At 33.4% G+C, this 18,109-nt stretch overlaps 1 protein-coding gene across 1 annotated transcript; it reads left to right on the top strand.

Annotated features, from left to right (window-relative positions):
• Window positions 1-15,579: 15,579 nt before the first annotated feature.
• Window positions 15,580-16,167, top strand: LOC108820128 (uncharacterized). The gene has a single exon (XM_018593108.1). It carries the CDS (start codon window positions 15,580-15,582, stop codon window positions 16,165-16,167), a length of 588 nt encoding a protein of 195 aa, XP_018448610.1.
• Window positions 16,168-18,109: the final 1,942 nt, after the last annotated feature.

Consider the following 18,109-nt stretch of genomic DNA (forward strand, 5'->3'; position numbering starts at 1 on the left):
TTTATTGTTAGAGAATATCTAAGCTTAGTTTAATAAGTTGCAGATATTTTTGTGAATATGCATTTCCTAAATAACATTTATACAGTTAAGATAATATTTAGGCAATATTTTTGACACATACATGCAGATCAATTAACATTTTGAAAGTTAATAGCGACATTTCTTCTGTAAACAACAATTTTTTGTATTTAAGTACATTAGTTAATTACTTAATAATATATGTTATAGAAGACATGGAAGTTCTCATATACATTAGTTAATACATTGACAGTCGCCCAAGTTTCACAATGATATAAATATTAGTTTCCATATTAAAAATTTGAAATATAGCTTCGAAAACGTATCACATGATTTCATTTAAATGTGAAAAAATATTCAGTCAAGGTAAAAAAATAAATATCTATGACTGAAAAAAATTAAAACATTGATACAAAAATGGTAGTATTGTTAGGATTATATGAATTCTGGATTTTAAAAATAGTATATGGAAAAGAATAATCACATCAGTTAGCATTGTGAGGAATATTCGGACTGTATAAATATTATGTAAACAGTTTTTAGGGGTTGGGTTCTTATCAATTAGAATATGTTCAAATTTATGGATTAGTCGAAAGAAAGACATAATTTCTAAGCCGTAAATGTTCAGATCAGAGGATTAGATGGAAGAAACTGACTTCATCTACGTATTTAATATTCATAATTCTATTTAGCTAGTAATGTGGTTTAAGTCAACGTCATATAATTTCATTTAGGGATTGGAACCCTAACTGTTTTTTATTTAACATTCAGTATATTGTTGTGAATGTTTTTTGTAAGTTTATAAGATAAAGCTGTTAATAAATATAATATTGCTATTTACAACACATATGTCATACAATTATATTAATCTGTAAATTGAAGACTGCGAATAAACTTAATATTTGTCATAAAATTGAAAAGAAAATAAAGTTAGCAATAAAACCACCATCTTATTTATTATTTCAAAAGCCAAACAGTAATCCAATGAGCACATTAAAATCTCAATGAAAATTAAATAAAACTTAAAATCAAAACAAAATAAATATATTGACGACATTGCTTCAAATCTTCTTGCTAGAATTCGTCTAAAGCTCCTACATCTTCTCAACTTTGACTACTTTTGAACGCAGATTTCTGGTCGATGAAGAGATGTCAAGTGCACCAATGGAATCATCTTTGCGCTTAGTGGCTGGAGTTTACATTACCTCGGTGTTATCTTGTCCATCGTTAAGATGTAAAACCCTCTAAGACATTTTAAATATATTCAAGTCAGATTCATAGTTAAGAAAAAATAAATATTCAAATCTCATGAAGACAGAATTTAATACCTCTTCACCACTCGTAAGTGTCACTGCTTTGTCTGAAAGAGAATCCGTTTGAGTGCCGTCATTGTTCAAGCATTCCATTCTTTCTTTATAGACCTACAAACTTTGTAAATCTTAAAACCATATAAACAATGTGCTCCTTCTCAGCGTAGACTCCAAAAGTGAAAGCCTTGCCAACAACCTGAGTTATTGCGTCATGCAAGTAATCAGGATCTTCAAACTGATAAAAGAACTCAAATTATGTTTAAATATTCCAATTTATTTTAAAAATAAAGCAATGCTATGTATATGTACCTCGTCAAAAGAACCATTTAAAAGTTCTGTAGCAGATTCAGAAATATATCCCCTCGCCACCATGTCGAGAAGCATGAACTTTGTTTCTCCTATATCATCATTCACCATCAAATGAAGCTGAAAGTTAAAAAAACAATGTATTAAAGAATGTTGAATATATACTAATAATCGACATGATTGTGTAACATAATAAAAATTATCTTTTACAGTAACATTTTCCTCGCATACCTCACACCACCAAATATGCGAAGTAATCACTTGTCCATTAAGAGTTTTCGTATTAGTTCCCACTTTAAAAACCTTTTTTTGCACGTCTTTTAACCAAAATAATACCATTCCCAGTCCGAATCAATTGCATAGACAGTACACATGACCAAGTTTTTTTCAGCCTACTATTCAATTACAAAATTAGAACTGTTTTAAATCACAATTTACTGGAAAAGATAATAAATATTAACAAAACATACTAATGAAATAGAATGTTAATAACATCACTAACCTCAAGACATCATGTTAATTCATGGATGCTTCTTTGCGGGGATAGCAGCCATTTATCACACTTATCTTGCAAACCAATAACAAATTCTAGCTCAGGTTTTTCATCTCTTGTCTCGCAAAGAGTAAGGGGTTCTCCTCTTCATTAAACCTTTACAGTGTATTTATAATAATAAATTTATGACATTTAAAAAGCTAATGATACAAAATGTAAATCTACACTATTATAATGACTCCTTAAAATTCTTTGAATGCATTAGCTTCTACTATGGGAGGATTTATCATGATGTCAGACGTCTCAAATGCATTGCACACTTGAATTTCTCCTATCAAATACAAAACCAGTTTATATGGAATAAAATTAACTACTCCCATTATCATACTTTATAAAAAATACAGTTAAAAATATTAATCAAACCACTAAATCGTCCGATCTTAGCAAATCTGATTAGACAAATTGTCATACCATCTTCGTTCTGTGTGCAAACTTTTTACATGATCTCGACATACTTCCCCCATAAATAACTTGGAATCTTTGAATCACTGTATTGCACAAAAAGTGAGTATTACATAATTAAAATTCAATGTATAGACTGAAATCATACAAATCTTATAACATTATAAATATATATTTTATGGATCATACTTGATGTCGCGTAGATGGAACTCTAGCTAGTTTCCTCTTTGGTTTGCCTGAAAACTGAATTGTTTCAAGCTCTCTCAACTCAACAACCTGACCAACAACGTCTGCAAGTTTATATTAACCAATTAGATTTGTCAGAAATTTTTTTAACAAAAAATTTAATCCGAAAGAAATGAAATCATGGTTCATAATACCAATGAGGAAACATGGTTGAAGCGATCCACTCATAACCAACTGGAAATTGACCAAACTGAGAAACATGTCCTCATTCACATGATTGAATCTGATGACTGTTGTATTATGAACGAAGGCCATCTTATAGGAATGCTTACTTGGTCTGTACATTCCTGTTGCAGGGCTTAGTGAGAAATTTTGAATCTTTCTCCACGCTCCAACCAGTAGAAGCCTCCCCTTGCTTTTCAGATACGTCTTCTTTTACGAAGCATGAATTTTGCATCCCTGTTACATGTTCATATACAAATCGATGATAGTTAGTAATGTCATGATTCAAACGTCAAAATATTATATACTCTACTCAATAATATTAAAAAATAACAATGAAATACTCAAAACATACACGCTCATTAGATAAGATCATTTTAAATGTTTCTCCAGTTACGAAGTTGTATTGTTTCCAACTATGTAACACTTTCACGTGAACCTTCCAGCCACATTTGAAAGGCTTCACATCACTCAATAGCGTGAACAACATAAGATAATTCATGTTGTTGTTTTTTTGCGTCAAAATGATTGTAAGTTGAAGTCGATGGAAATTATTGTATTTATAAGAGAAGGTAAATAGGGTGTTCACAAAACCTAAATTTTATTGTTAGAGAATATCTAAGCATATTTTAGGAAGTTAAAGATATTTTTTGAATGTGCATTTCCTAAAAAAACAATTATACAGTTAAATAATATTTAGGCAATATATTTTTTAACCTATACTTGCGGATCAATTAACAATTTGAAATTAATAGATATATTTTTTTCTGTAAATAGTGATATTTGCCTTTAAGTGCATTAATTGATTACTTAATAGTATATAGTGTTAGACGATCGACCAAGTAAGTAATATGCTTTAAGTAGATATGGAAGTTTGCATATATACATTAGTTAATAAATTGACCCTCGCCCAAGTTTTATAACGATACACAAACTATGGAAGGTTACAGATTAAAATTTTAAATTATACATCGTAAATGTATTACATGATGTAAACTAAATGTTAAAAAATAAATCAGTCAATGTGAAATAATAAATATCTATAATTCAAAAACTTTAAACAATTGAGATAAAAACGACAATATTGTTAGGATTATATAAATTCAGGATTTTATAAAATAATATATATTTTATAAACTGAGCTGTAAACAGATTAGGGGAAAAACGAATAACGACATCGATTATCATTGTGATGAATATACAAAATATGGATTATTTAAAGATTATGTAAACAGATTAGGGGTTGCGTACATATCCATTATGAAATGTTCAAATTTAAGGATTCATCGAAAGAAAACTTCATTTCTATGATGAAATATTCAGATGATTGGATTGCATTGAAGAAATTACTTGATTTACGTAGTTCACATTAATAACATTTTTTCAGTAAGTAACATTTCATTGTTAATACATACGACCAAATAATTAATTCAGAAAGAGGGTTCAAAGTTTAGGTTATGTAGTTTTAGTCGACATCATGTCATTTGCATTTACGGATATGAAACCTAACTGTTTTGGGATTTGACATTAGGGACTAAATCATTTCAGACCGGGTTTGAATTAGGAAAATGCGGTCTAATACCAAACCATTAAAATGGTTTAAGTGAAAACGAAGCAGTTTCACTCAGGAATGGCTCGAAAAGTGCAAAAAACGACGCAGAATCAAAAAGGAAAATAATCGCAGTCCGGATTAGAAATAGGAAAACGCGGTTTAATACCAAACCATTAAAATAGTTTAAGTGAAAACGACGCAGAATGTCCTAAATGTCTTTAATGAAAGAGAAAGTCAGACCAACCGGTAGGAGCAGTTAGAGTAAAAAATCTGAAGTATCACTTGTTTTAATAGTATAGATGTATTTTGACTAATAGTATAGATCTATAATTAATAGTATAGAAGTATCACTTGTTTTAATAGTATAGATGTATTTTGACTAAAGTATTTTGACTAAAGTATTAATTAATGGTAGCTTACGTTATATACTCTGAATTTATCTATGTATAAAACTTAGTATCCGATTTCTAGACTAAGTAGATAACCAGAATGAGTATTCTAACTGTAGCTAGAAGATATAATAAAAATGATTCCAATTTCTTAAAAAAATTAAACATATATATTGTCATACTTATTTTTCCAACAGTTTTCATATTTTTTTACATTTTTAAAATTCAATTTACTATTTTCCCATTAAAGAAGGGTAAAACATGTCCAGAATTACCAAAAGTTTGAGAAATCCTATTGTGACAAAAAAGGTTCAAAGTGTTCCATTTTTCCAGTTCTCTCAATTATATATAATAAGTTTAGTTCATTAAGAATAGATTTTTAGTTAACCATTGTAAGAATGAACATGAGTACGACAGTAAGAAACTGACTTATCAAATATTGTTATAGAGATTAGTATTTAGATAAGTTAACATAACTTTAAGTGGTCTTAGTGGTTTATCAACTTTATCTTTTCTCCAACTATAGCTTTGTTCACGGGTTCTATTCCCATGACGACCAGTTCCTTTTAAAATTTTCAGAATGACTTCATATGATTTTAACACAATTTATATAGTGGTTAATCATGTTAATCATTTTAGAGATATTTTAAAAATTGTTTAGTGAAAATAAATTACAGATTAAAATAAATAATCAAGATGAATTGAAAATTTAAATAGTCCATTAAAAATTTATACCTTTTCAACCAAATTTTAGTCTCTGATTTAATTGAATTTTTTCCAGTTGATCTAACTATCAAAGTATTAATAAGACAACTTTTTGTGGGGAAAGTATTATTGAAAACAAAGAATGTGTTAATGCGTGTTGAAAAAAGAGAGATGAGAGAGAGAAGGAGAACGTCTGGCTCTCCCCTCACCGCGCGTCCGTCCTGTTTCCGTCGCCGGCCACCTCTGGTGGCCTCCTCCCTCCGCCCCCTCCTGTTCCCCCGGAACCCCCTGACCCTCACCCTTCCTCCCTAGCTGACTCCCCCCTGCTTTCTGCTACTACTCCTCAGAAAGCTCGGTCCCCAATGCAATTTCTCCTACTAAGAGGACTGCATCTAAGCCGAGTCAGTCTGGTTGTTCTACTGATAGTGTTCAAATTACCCAGTAGAGCTTACTCTCTCAAATAAGAGGTACAGCTGTAGTACTTAGTGATCGAATCATGAGGAGCTAGGGAACCAATTAAATCTAACTAATTAATCAATCCTAGGTGAAGTTGGTTTTAATGATGAAAATGTAAATAACAATTCCTAAAATGAGCAAGGTAGTTGGTCTAACTAACAATATGATGGGTGTTTGAATGCAATGAAGAGTGCTAGACTTAGGGCTTTTATTCAGGAATGGAGATTATAATATCTATAAATGCCTAACAAGTTGCTTGCATGATACCATAGAACTCAGTCGCTTAACTCTCAGTGATGCCTCACTTGTTAAATAATCTAGATCCATGGCCTCAACTGTCGTATGTTGACACAAAAAAAAGAGTCGATCGATATCCTTTAGAGATATCGAGCGATACACCTTTCGCTCGGCGATCGATTCACCTGTCGGGATATCGATCGACGGCTTCTAGATATGCCTAGGCGCGAGCCGATAATGAACACTAGATCTCAAAGAGGGCGGTTAGCTCTTCTCGAAGGAGATACTAGTTCAAACAGATAATTCAAGATATCAAAGATCCTAGCGATCTATGCTCTAGTTAGCTACTCTAGAACAAGCTTAGGGTGCAATCTATTTGATGAATATCACAACTTAGCAATTATAGTTTGGGGCTAATCCCACAAACCTATTTAAACCCTAGATCTAACAAGTAGACTACTCAGACATAGCTAAGCAATTCATAACAATAGATATATGAAAGAATTGCATAGATAGATAAAAGTAGAATAACAAATAGAGTTCACAAATCTCTCCAATCTCTCAAAACATATAAAACTCTAGTCTCTCTCTCACACTCTCTGCTTTGCCTCTCAAGACATGCTTTTCTTAGACTCTTCAAAGCTTGCCGTCAAAAACACTTAGGATGAATATTTAAGCATTTCCATTAGGTTAAAAACTCGTCAGGAGCAATCTCGTAATTGGTGAAGTCTTGGTGAAGTAGTCGGCTAAACCATTTCGTCCTCGATATCGATCGATAACACTAGATGTGTATCGGTCGATTATAATCTTCTAGTACGCGGATCTTCTCAGCTACATCGATCGACAACGCTGGATGAGTATCAATCGATTCTTATCATAATGTTGACTTCCGACTTGGTCTTGAATGGTCAACTCGGGTGTATTATCTCTTGTACTCCAAAATGCTCCAAAAACATCACTTTATCACGAAACACTCCTGAACCTGAAAACATACCTAACATGCTAGAAAACACATTAGTTATATAATAAAATACTAGTATACCATGGTAGAAAACGGGTGAAATCCATGGTATATCATCTACTCCCACTGTTGATGCCTCCTTGGCTCAGATTCCACAGATCTCCTCTTCTAGATCTAAGATCTATAACTCCATTTCAAATGGTACTGTTCACAATTACTTTTTGGGGTTCAAAACTCTACCTCGCAAAGCTTCATCTCCATTAACCACAAACCTTGCTTCTTCCTCCCCACCTTCCAAGCCCAAAAAACTATTCCTTTGTTAGCTTCTTTTAAGCCTTACCATTGCCCTCCCAAATCCCTAACCTAAATAACCCCCGCCCAAACCCTCTACCCACCTACCCTCATCTTCTCCTTCAAACCCATCTCCTTTAAACCCTCCTACTAATAAAAAACATACTAAAACTTCTCCTTCAAACAACTCTACACAACCAAACTCTTCCCACCCTAAAGCGCCAAATCAACCAAAAACTACCCAACCTCCAACTTGGGCAGATAAAGCAAAAATTGGAGCTGATCGATCTCTATCTCGTTTGGCCCCAACAGAGTTTTCAAAAACGGTAATCCCACAAGTTACTGCCCCCGATGCTGTATTCGAGCGAGGAGCTGCATTGCTTCAAGATTATATCGTTGGTTTCTTCTTTCCAAAAATTCCTTCCTACAAGGCAATAGAAAATGTGCTCAATTATCTGTGGGGAAAAGGTGTCAAGCTTGAGATTCATGCCAATAAAATCAAGCGTACAATGCTAGTCAGAATACCAAATCAATTCATCAGAAAGAAGGTGATTGAAAAATGTCTTTGGTATATAGGCACTGCAATGTTCCATGTTTCACCTTGGTCAGCAACAACTTCACCTATTGCTCCAAAACTGAGCTCCATCTCAATCTAGGCTCATCTAAAAGGAGTACTGATATACCATGGATTTTACCTAATTTTAGCCATGGCATATAGGAGTTTTAGGATAGATTAACTATAATTTGGAGTCTAGATAGCATATTAACAGATTCAGGAGTGATTGGAAAAAATATGGTGATTTTGGAGCATTTTGGAGCATTTTAGAGATTTCACCTAAGATGACCATATCGACCATCACTTGAGGTCGACACGGAGAGAGACATGTCGATCAATGCACACCTGTGACATCGATCGATGGAGAGCGCGCAGAAGCCTAGTTTGGTCACAGCCGACTTGGAGCCCAAAACTCCATCTAATTACCAAAATACCCATGGCGAGTTTTAATCTAATATTTACAATAATTATACCTTGCCTAAGTGTTTGAGGCAGAGAGAGGTTTTTTAGGTTTTTCATACTTTTCATAGCAAACATTTTTACGGTTTTATAGAGAGTTATCTTTGAGAGCTTTCTTGTACTCTATTATTTTCTATTCATCTATCTATTATATGCAGTTTTATTTAATGATTATGATGTTTTGCTTAACTATGTCTGAGTAAACACCTTGTTAGCTTTAGAGTTCAAATAGATTTTGAGAGATTAGCCCCAAATATGAATACTTGAGTTGTGATATTCATCTTTGAAGATTGTTCTTAATACTTGTCTAGGATTATCTAACATATACTTGAATAGCGGATTTATCATCTGATATATTTTCTCTGAGCTAGGACTTGCTAGAAACAAGCGAGAGCTGATTTAGCAACCCTAGTTAACTGTTATCAACCCGCGCATAAAGCTTACTAGAGGCGCGTCAATCGATTCTCCAATAGATACATCGATCGATTCTACGCAAAGCTATGTCGATGATACGTCCACATCGATCGATGCTTTCCTGATTATGATCTGCGCGTGTAGTGAATCATTGAATCTAGTAATAGATAACCCAGAAAATGAGAGTGGTATCGGTTGTTGTTACTGTTGGGTTCTTTAATATCATGCAAGCATCTCATATAAGCATTCATATCATTATAATCCTGATAAACTGAATAGAAACCCTAAGTCTAACGCCTTCATCATAACTGTTAAACCTCAAAATCAATCAATTTAGTAATTCTCTCGTTTACTGTTTTAAGTTTACTTGCAATTTACTGTTTTTGAATCTTCAACCTATCTTAGTTCTAATAGGATCTAGTGTGCATTCCAACTCCCTGTGGATTTGATCCCTAAGTACTACAACTTGACCTCTTTTGATGAGAGTAAAGTTTCTCTAGGGTATACCCACACTGTATATCCGCTGGTTGGAGGCCTGCGTTTGTACTGCTTCTTTCTCGATTAGGATACAATGGAACGGTCCAAGGGTACTTCAAGAGCAAATGAGGTATCCGTCAAAGAGATTCCCTATCTCCTTACTTGTTTGTTGTAGCAATGAACTGCTTATCTACTCTCCTCAACAATGCAGCGGCAGAAGGAAGATTTGGATACCACAAGAAGTGCATGGATACTAAACTTACGCATTTCTGCTTCGCGGACAATATGTTAATATTCACGGATGGAGAGAAACAATCAGTTAAAGGAGTGTTGGAAGTATTAAATGAATTTGAAAGGCACTCTGGTCTTGGAGTTATTCTATCAAAAACCTGTTTTTCACTTGTGGCTTGTCTCAGACAGAAATCAGGGAAATTGCTGAAGAAATGGGTCTGTCTCATGGAACTCTCCCAATCAGATACCTTAGAGTCTCCCTCTGCAACAAAAAATTATCATTGTCTAACTGTGAGCCTTTGATATCAAATATTAAAGGAAAAATAAACTCTTGGTCAGCCAAGCCTCTTTCTTTTGCAGGAGAATTATTACTTATCAACACAGTTTTAGTGGGCATCACAAATTTTTGGTGCATCACATTCACACTGCCCAAATCGTGCATAAAGATAATCAACTCCATGCATGGTGCTTACCTGTGGAAAGGGACATTAGAGGGACATTACACGGCTCGTGTTGCATGGGACACCATCATTCACGTAAAGGAGGAGGGTGGGTTAGGCGTTAGGGATCTTGTCAGCTGGAACAAAGCCACTTCTATCAGATTCATCTGGCTTCTGTTCTTCAGCTCTGGTTCAATTTGGGTCGCTTGGTTTGCTGAGGAAAATCTTTCAGGAAATCGCTTCAATTTCTGGACAATAAAAGAATCAAATAATCATTCTTGGCTTGTTAGGCGCTTACTTTGCATAAGGCCACTGGTGTACAACTGGATTCGTGCAAAAGCTAGGGAATGGAAGACATACTCATTTTTGGAACGATAATTGGTCCCCATATGGTAACATTTCAGAATTTCTACAACTGCAGCCTCACTCAAGACTAGGAATCCCAAGAAACGCCACCATCTCCGACCTCTTCATTGATGGCAATTGGATACTCCCACCGGCTAGATCAGAGGCTCAAGTGCTTCTACAATGCTTCATCTCTGCTGTTACACAAAACCGAGATGAAGATCATTATGATTGGGAAATCAACAACAAGATATATACATCCTTCTCTACTGGAATTGTATATTCAGAGCTTAAGCATCACAATCCGATAGTTCCTTGGTTTACCATTGTTTGGCTGCGTCAAGGTATCCCAAGGCACAGCTTTCTGTCATGGCTCATGTTCCTTAACAGTTGTCCTACAAGAGATCGTTTTTTGAGATGGGGACTCCCTACCGATTCCACCTGTTTTCTATGTAACTACGCACCAGAAAGTCGTGACCATTTGTTCTTTGCCTGCAACTACTCCTCGTAAATCTGGTCGGCAATAGCACGAAGAAGCAATTTCACGCCCTCTACGTCATGGATAAAACCATCTCTGATCTTCAACTGACGCATGGAACACGCCACAAACGGTATTCCATCCTCTGTTGGCAATGCTCGATGTACATGATTTGGTCTGAACGAAACAACATATTGCATAGGCAAATCTTTAAACCTCCTGAAACAGTTATCACCTCCATTGAGGCAACTATCAGAGACAAAATCTCAGCAATCAGACACTCCTCTCCTCGACTCTCCTTCTCTGTTTTCTCTGTCTGGAATGCATAAAGTCGAAGATTTTTTCTCTTATAATCACTATGGGCCTCTATCCTTCACAAGCTTAAGGCTTTCTTAACATATCAGTTGAGTTTCAATTATATTCTATAATTTGTAGGTTTGTAATATGGGTTACCCAAGACCCAAAACATATTGTTGGCAGGCTGTGATTTTTTTGTTTCTTTCTGCAATTTAACTAGAATGCACTTTTTCAAAAAAAAAAGTGTTAATGTGTCTTTTTAAGTAAAATCAATTCCCTCAAATAGTTTTTTTTTATAAAAAATTGTCAAAAAAGAGTTCTGGAAGAAGAAAATGACCAGAAAAATTCATTAAAGCTGTAAAAGATCTTTCTACTCCTTGCTTTATAGATATATAAATAAATAATAAATGATTAAAAATTAAAAATTAAGGAAAAAAATTTAATTTTTTAGAGTTTCGAATTATATGTTTTCAAATTAGAATTTTATATAGTTTTGAATATTTTTTTAAATTTTGTTTCTAAAATTCGAAAAATATTTTTGATAATATTTTACAATTTTTATTTTATATTTTAATATTTACTTTTATTTTTAAAAATTTTAATCCTAACCCCCAAAACCTATTGTTTAACTCTAAACCTTTAATATTGATTAGTTAACCTTGAGAAATAAATTTAAATTTACCTTTAAAAAAACTTCTTGTGGTTATTTTTCTCTTTGAAAGCTATTTTTGTAAAAATAAATTAAAAAGCTATTCTAGAGAATTTCTCTTTTTAAATAGGGAAAATTGCCAAAACGGAACAAAAATTCAGCATGGTTGTCCTTATAGTATAAAACTATCATTTAGTTGTCCTTTTAGTATAATTTCTTTCATAATCCCAAAACTAACCCTTGATTAATCTAATTAAACACATTAAATTAATAGAATTTTAAAAAATAATAATTAAAACATTTAAAAGGGAAAATAAAAATAAAAACTTATATTTTTTTAATAAAAATAAATTTTGTAAAACTTAATAAAAATAAAAAAAATAATTTACAAATTTTTTTAAATAAAAAACGTTAAATCAACCTAATAAAAAACAGTTAACAAATTTATATTTTTATAAAAAGTTTAAAATGTTTGTAAACTTTTTAATTTTATCAAAATTTTTAATGAAAAAAATTAAATGTATTTTTATAAAGTTTGTTTAAACTTTTTATTAAAAACTTTTTGTAAGGTTTTATTTTATTTTTATAAAATTTACAAATTTTATATAGTTTGTGTAAAGTTTTTATTAAACACAGTAAACTAAAAGAATTTAAAAAATAATAATTAAAAACGTTTTAAAAAGGGAAAATAAAATAAAACTTTTAAAATTTTATTTAATAAAATAAACTTTGTAAAAATAAAAATAATTTACAAATTTTTTTAATAAAAACGTTAAATAAACTTATTAAAAACATTTTACAAAGCTTTATTTTTATAAAAAGTTTAAAACTTTTTAAATAAAATTGTAATTAAATAAAAAATTTAAAATTTATAAAATAAAATAAAAATTTACAAAAAAATTAATAAAAACTTTAAACTAACTTTATAAAAAGAAACATTTTACAAAGTTTTATTTTTTATAAAAGTTTAAAACGTTTGTAACCATTTTATTTTATCAAACTTTTTAATAAAAATATAAATTTTAAAATGTTTTTAATAAAAATAAAATTTGTAAACTTTATAAAGTAAAAATAAAATTTTACAAAAAAATGCACCTAATTTCAAAACACCACATGTTGTATAGATATGTATCATAGTGAACAAGAGTTTGTGAAAAAAAAACAAAAGAAAACTATGGAAAAACCATAGATTAATGAATAAGACAAGGGAAAATCATTTTTTAAAAAAATTTGACAAGCAAAATCGAAAATAACACGTTTTAGGAAGTTAGAATATTTTTAGAAGATTTTTAGAATATTTCCATAACTGAAATTTTCATTAATTTTCGCAAAAATCAGGTAATCTTATCCGTAGAAGGCGCATTCTAAAAGTTTAGAACATTGACAAAAATCCAGAACACGCATTCTACTTTTAGTAGACGGAAGAGTACATTTTAGAAAACACATTCCGCGAAATTTAGAATACTTAATAAAAGTAGAAGATGCTTCCAGACGAAAAGTAGATAGCTTTAGGATTAGTAGAATGCGCATTCCACTTTTTTAGAAAATTAGTAAACAGTAGAATGTACGTTCTAAAAATAGTAGATGACCATGTTTATTTTAGAAAACGCTTTCTACTATACCATTTTCCGTAGAAGGCACATTCTACCTTTAGTGGAACGTATTTTCAAATTCTTATTTATCAACTTTTTGAAAACAAAAAAAATATCAGCATGTGTATATTGGTGTTTTATTAATTGTTTGTATTTTTAATATTTTTTTTGATTCACAAAAGTATTTATTTCATTAGTTTTCAGAAATAGAAAGGGTAAAAAGGAGAAAAATTGGACAAAAAATGATTTATACCAAAGGGACAACACCCTTGTTTTTTTGTTCTCTATTAGCAATTTTCCCTTTTAAATAAAGCATCTATACTATTAAAACATGATCCTATTGGTTTTTATATTAGATTTTTTTACTAAAAATACCATTTTCTATATTTTATTAAGGGCAATCAAGTAATATTAATAACAAATCTATATTGGATCTTTTTTTTTGATCCAACCCACTGCCAACATCAGATCTCTCTTGGACCATTTGGGCCGATTAAGAAATCAGATTCAATTCTTATTTTTTTCAAAGTTCAAATAATTTCTTTTCAACAATTCTTAATATTTTGTGTAGTGAACAAAAATTAATCACTTAATTATTATGTTTTTTTCTTTTTTAATATAATTTAAACATTCATAAAAAAATTGATTTTTTCATTGAAAAATATAAATATTTATTAAAAGTATATAATTTTTTTATTTAAAATATTAACCACATAATAAAATTAATTTATCAGAGTTATACCAACTTAATTCTTTCAAAAATAAAGTTTAATTTTCTAAACATAAATACTCATTAGACCTGGACGTTCGGGTACCCATTCGGGTAAGGATCAGTTCTTTCGGGTATCGAGTTTTTCGGGTTTTGAAATTAAATCTCATTTGGGTATTATAAAATTTTGGGTCGGGTTCGAATCGGGTCTTTCCGGGTCCGGGTGGGTTCGGTTCTCATGCATAAGAACCTGAAAAATAACCAAATAACCCCGGTATTTTATTCGGTTCTCGGTTCGGATCAGATTCGGGACCGATTTTTCGGATATAGCAATTTAAAACTCATTCGGATATTTACTCCGGGTCTGATCGGGTTCGGGACCCTGATTTTCGGGTCGATTTCAGGTTGGTTCTTCGGATCCGGATATCGTACTCAAACCTATATTCATTTAAAATAAAACACGATAAAGAAAGATAAAATACTTAAGTCTTTTATTAAAAAAAAATATATGAAAATATAATGTTTACTAAATATTTACCAATTAAAAAATAAATAAATAAATCCGTGCTTTCTAGTTCTTAAGTTAGTCTTAAATCTTTCTTAAGTAAACCAGTGACTATATTTTCATAAATCAAATCTAGACAACCATTTTCGGATTAATATGTTAATTTATTTTTAGTTGACAAAAAAAGTAAAAAAAAATGTTAATTTATTTTTAATTTTCGTTACATCTAAGGACGTGCTGTTACATGACGCATGCCATATGGAAACAAGATAAAGTAAAAGAGAAATCGTCTCCAATGCCCGTGGAAGAAAATTTTAAAGCTACAATATCCTTGTTATAACGTTGATTTTCTTTTACATTTATTTTTAAATCGAGAAAAAAGTAAATTACGAACAAAGAATGGAAAGTGTCGATATTTACAGTGAAAACCAGGATCAAACCCACCCATCCAGTAACCCGTCGGACCTAAATGGGTAAACCGTAAAAAAGTAAACCAACCCTAAAATCAAACGTGATTTCTAATCACTCTCTCGTTTCCCCTCTCCTTATTTTCTCTAAGTGACTGTTTAGTTTCCCTTTCACATCTCTCTCTTCTCCTTCTCAATCCCGATCCTATCCTCATCCTCTCTATCTCATCTCTCTTGCGAAACTAGGAGAACTAAGGGGGAAAACGATCTTGAGGTAAGGTTTCTGGGTTTCTGAATTCGATTTCTGGGCGTTTCTCTCTCGTTCCGTCGTGTCTCTTTCGATTTGTCTCGGTTCTCTCGTTGTGGTTTGTATCGATTCGTTTCTGGTCTCATTTCCTAATCCTCTAATTATATCTTTAGGTTTAGGGATGAATGGCAAAGATAAGGTGGACTAAGAAGAGAAGAACGAAACCACTGAAGGATATAACTTCTCCTCCTTTAAAGGAAGCTACCGATGTTTCTCAACCGGAGGCGGAGTCTGTTGAGAATGAGAAGAGAGAGAAGGAGAAAGGAGGTCCTCAGGCGAAGGAAAGCAACCGTGATGTAGATGTAGATGTCTCGAACGAGAACTGTAATGAAGATGCGATCCCTAATGAAGATGGAGATGCGAACCGCAACGAAGATGAAGAGAATGAGAAGTCTCACGAGAGCCGTGAGAGCCCCATTGAAGATGCGAACCCAGTTGAAGAGAACCAGAACGAAGAGGTCTCTCCAGGGAACCAAAGTGAAGATGAAGAGAACCAGAATCAGGAGGCTTCCCACAACGAAAGTGAAGATGAAGAGAACGGAAACGAAGAAGCCTCCGAGAACCAAAGTGAAGAGGAAGAGAACTCAGAGGAGGAAGCGGCAAACGTGGATGGAAATGTAGTACAAAGAGAGGAAGAGAACTCAGAGGAGGAAGAGAACTCAGAGGAGGAAGCGGCAAACTTGGATGGAAATGGAGTACAAGGAGAGGCATAGAACTCAGAGGAGCAAGCGGCAAACTTGGATGGAAATGGAGTAGTAGGAGAGGAAGAGAGGTCAGAAGAAGTAGATCTCGGTAGAGATGGAGGAAGTAGCAGTGAAACCGAAAGCGAGGTGAGAATCTCTATGTTCCTTATTTTCCTGTGTCAATTATGCTAAGGATAACTGGTAGAACTGAGGATAGAACTAAGATAACTGGTAGAACAAAGGATAACTGATAGAACAAAGGATAACTGGTAGAACTGTGGATAACTGGTAGAACTATGGATAACTCGTCTGTTTGTTATAGGAAGAATGGCAATGTCTTAGTTTTGGTTTGATGGAGGATGTGTTTGGTGTTTGTTTGTGTGTTTGTTTGTTTGTTTGTAGGATTCCGACAATGAGGCGTTAAAACCCTTGGGCATGTACTTCCAACCGTCTGAGTATAGGAAGAAGATCAAGATCTCGACTAGGTGTTTTATTGCTGATGTGAAAACCTTTGGCGAATTAGTCCCTCCAATAACTCCGGCAGAGAAGAATTGGTTTGTGAATCATCCACAGTTCAAGCACATATTCCACATGCCATAGGCTGGAAACCACAAGGTAATGGGCATGTGGATGCTCCTTCTCTGAACCACTCGCATTGCAAAAGAAAAAGAGGCATGGTTTGTCGTGAATGGTTGTCTGATCCGCTATGGTATCAGAGAACATGCTTTGATATCTGGATTGAACTGTCGGAACTATCCATTGAACTACAAGGAGGCCGGAGACACGAAGTTTGTGAGGAGATGTTTTGGGAGGGGAATAATAAGATATCAAGACGTGAAAGCTAAAGTTCTTGAGGGAATGGAACCTTCTCGTGATAGGTTGAGGCTGTTGGTGTTGTATTTTCTATCGAGTGTTCTTCTTGGACAGACGAAGAGCGGAAATGAAGCCCCTCCCGTGGATCCATTCTTGCTAAGAGCAGTTGATGATCTGAATTTATGTAGAACTTTCCCTTGGGGTTGACTGTCCTTTGATTACATGATGAAAGAGATTGCACACACTATGGCTCATTTCGATGGGGAGGTGAAAGAAGGTATGATATGGCCAATTCCCGGTTTCTATCTTCCAATGGAGGTAAGTCTTATAAGTAATAACTCTAATAGAGACTTCCTGTGTGATATTGAGACTTACTATGTTTTTGTACATGTGTAGATGCTAGCATTTGAGGTTATTCGTGAATTGGGTGGTAAATTCAGAGAGGCCGTTGATGACCCAGACCCAACATGTCCAAGGATGTGCCAAACAAAGTTCAAGCAAAGTGAGATGAAGGGATTTCCGCTATGGAAAATAAACAAAGCACTTGGTAATACTCAGGTTAGTTATCCATCCTCAAAATATACAAAGAAACTTTCTTTGAAATTCGTATAAGGCATTGACTCAACATGGTTACTCTGTAGGACATTGATAACGTTTTGGCTGTCAGAGAAGAGGAACGGAGTCTACTAGAGTAGATAACAGAACCAGTGGATAACAGAGATAAGGATGATGCAATTGTCGATAGCTGGATGAAGAGGGTGGCTCGTGGATATGTTGTAAGATTTGACGATATGTTTGCGGAGGATGTGGCAGCCCGAGAAGCCCCTCCCCCTCCCACTCAGACTGGTGGAAACGACATAGAAGCCAATGAATCAGCAGAGAACTCGGTGCAGCTAAAAGAAATATTAGAGGCTGTTAAGAAATTCAGAGAAGATGTTGGAGAGCGGATGGACAAGATTGAGAATAAGGTTGGAGAAGTTGATTTAAGGCTCGCAGTGTCAGAGGCTTATATTCACGAACAGATAGCACTTGGTAAGAGGAGTAATCAGGAGACGCCTGATAAGGAGGTTGGCTGTAATAAGAGGTCAAAGAAAAAGTGAGAAGGTTATGTCTCCTTTTGGTTTGTTTTAAAAGTAGACTTATGTTGGTTGCTTTTGGT

This window comes from Raphanus sativus, chromosome 8, assembly GCF_000801105.2.
Source record: "Raphanus sativus cultivar WK10039 chromosome 8, ASM80110v3, whole genome shotgun sequence".
NCBI classification, from domain to species: Eukaryota; Viridiplantae; Streptophyta; class Magnoliopsida; order Brassicales; family Brassicaceae; genus Raphanus; species Raphanus sativus.

Excerpts from the sequence above, each read along its gene's own strand:
- LOC108820128 (XM_018593108.1), top strand. The coding sequence starts at position 15,580 with ATGGCAAAGATAAGGTGGACTAAGAAGAGAAGAACGAAACCACTGAAG.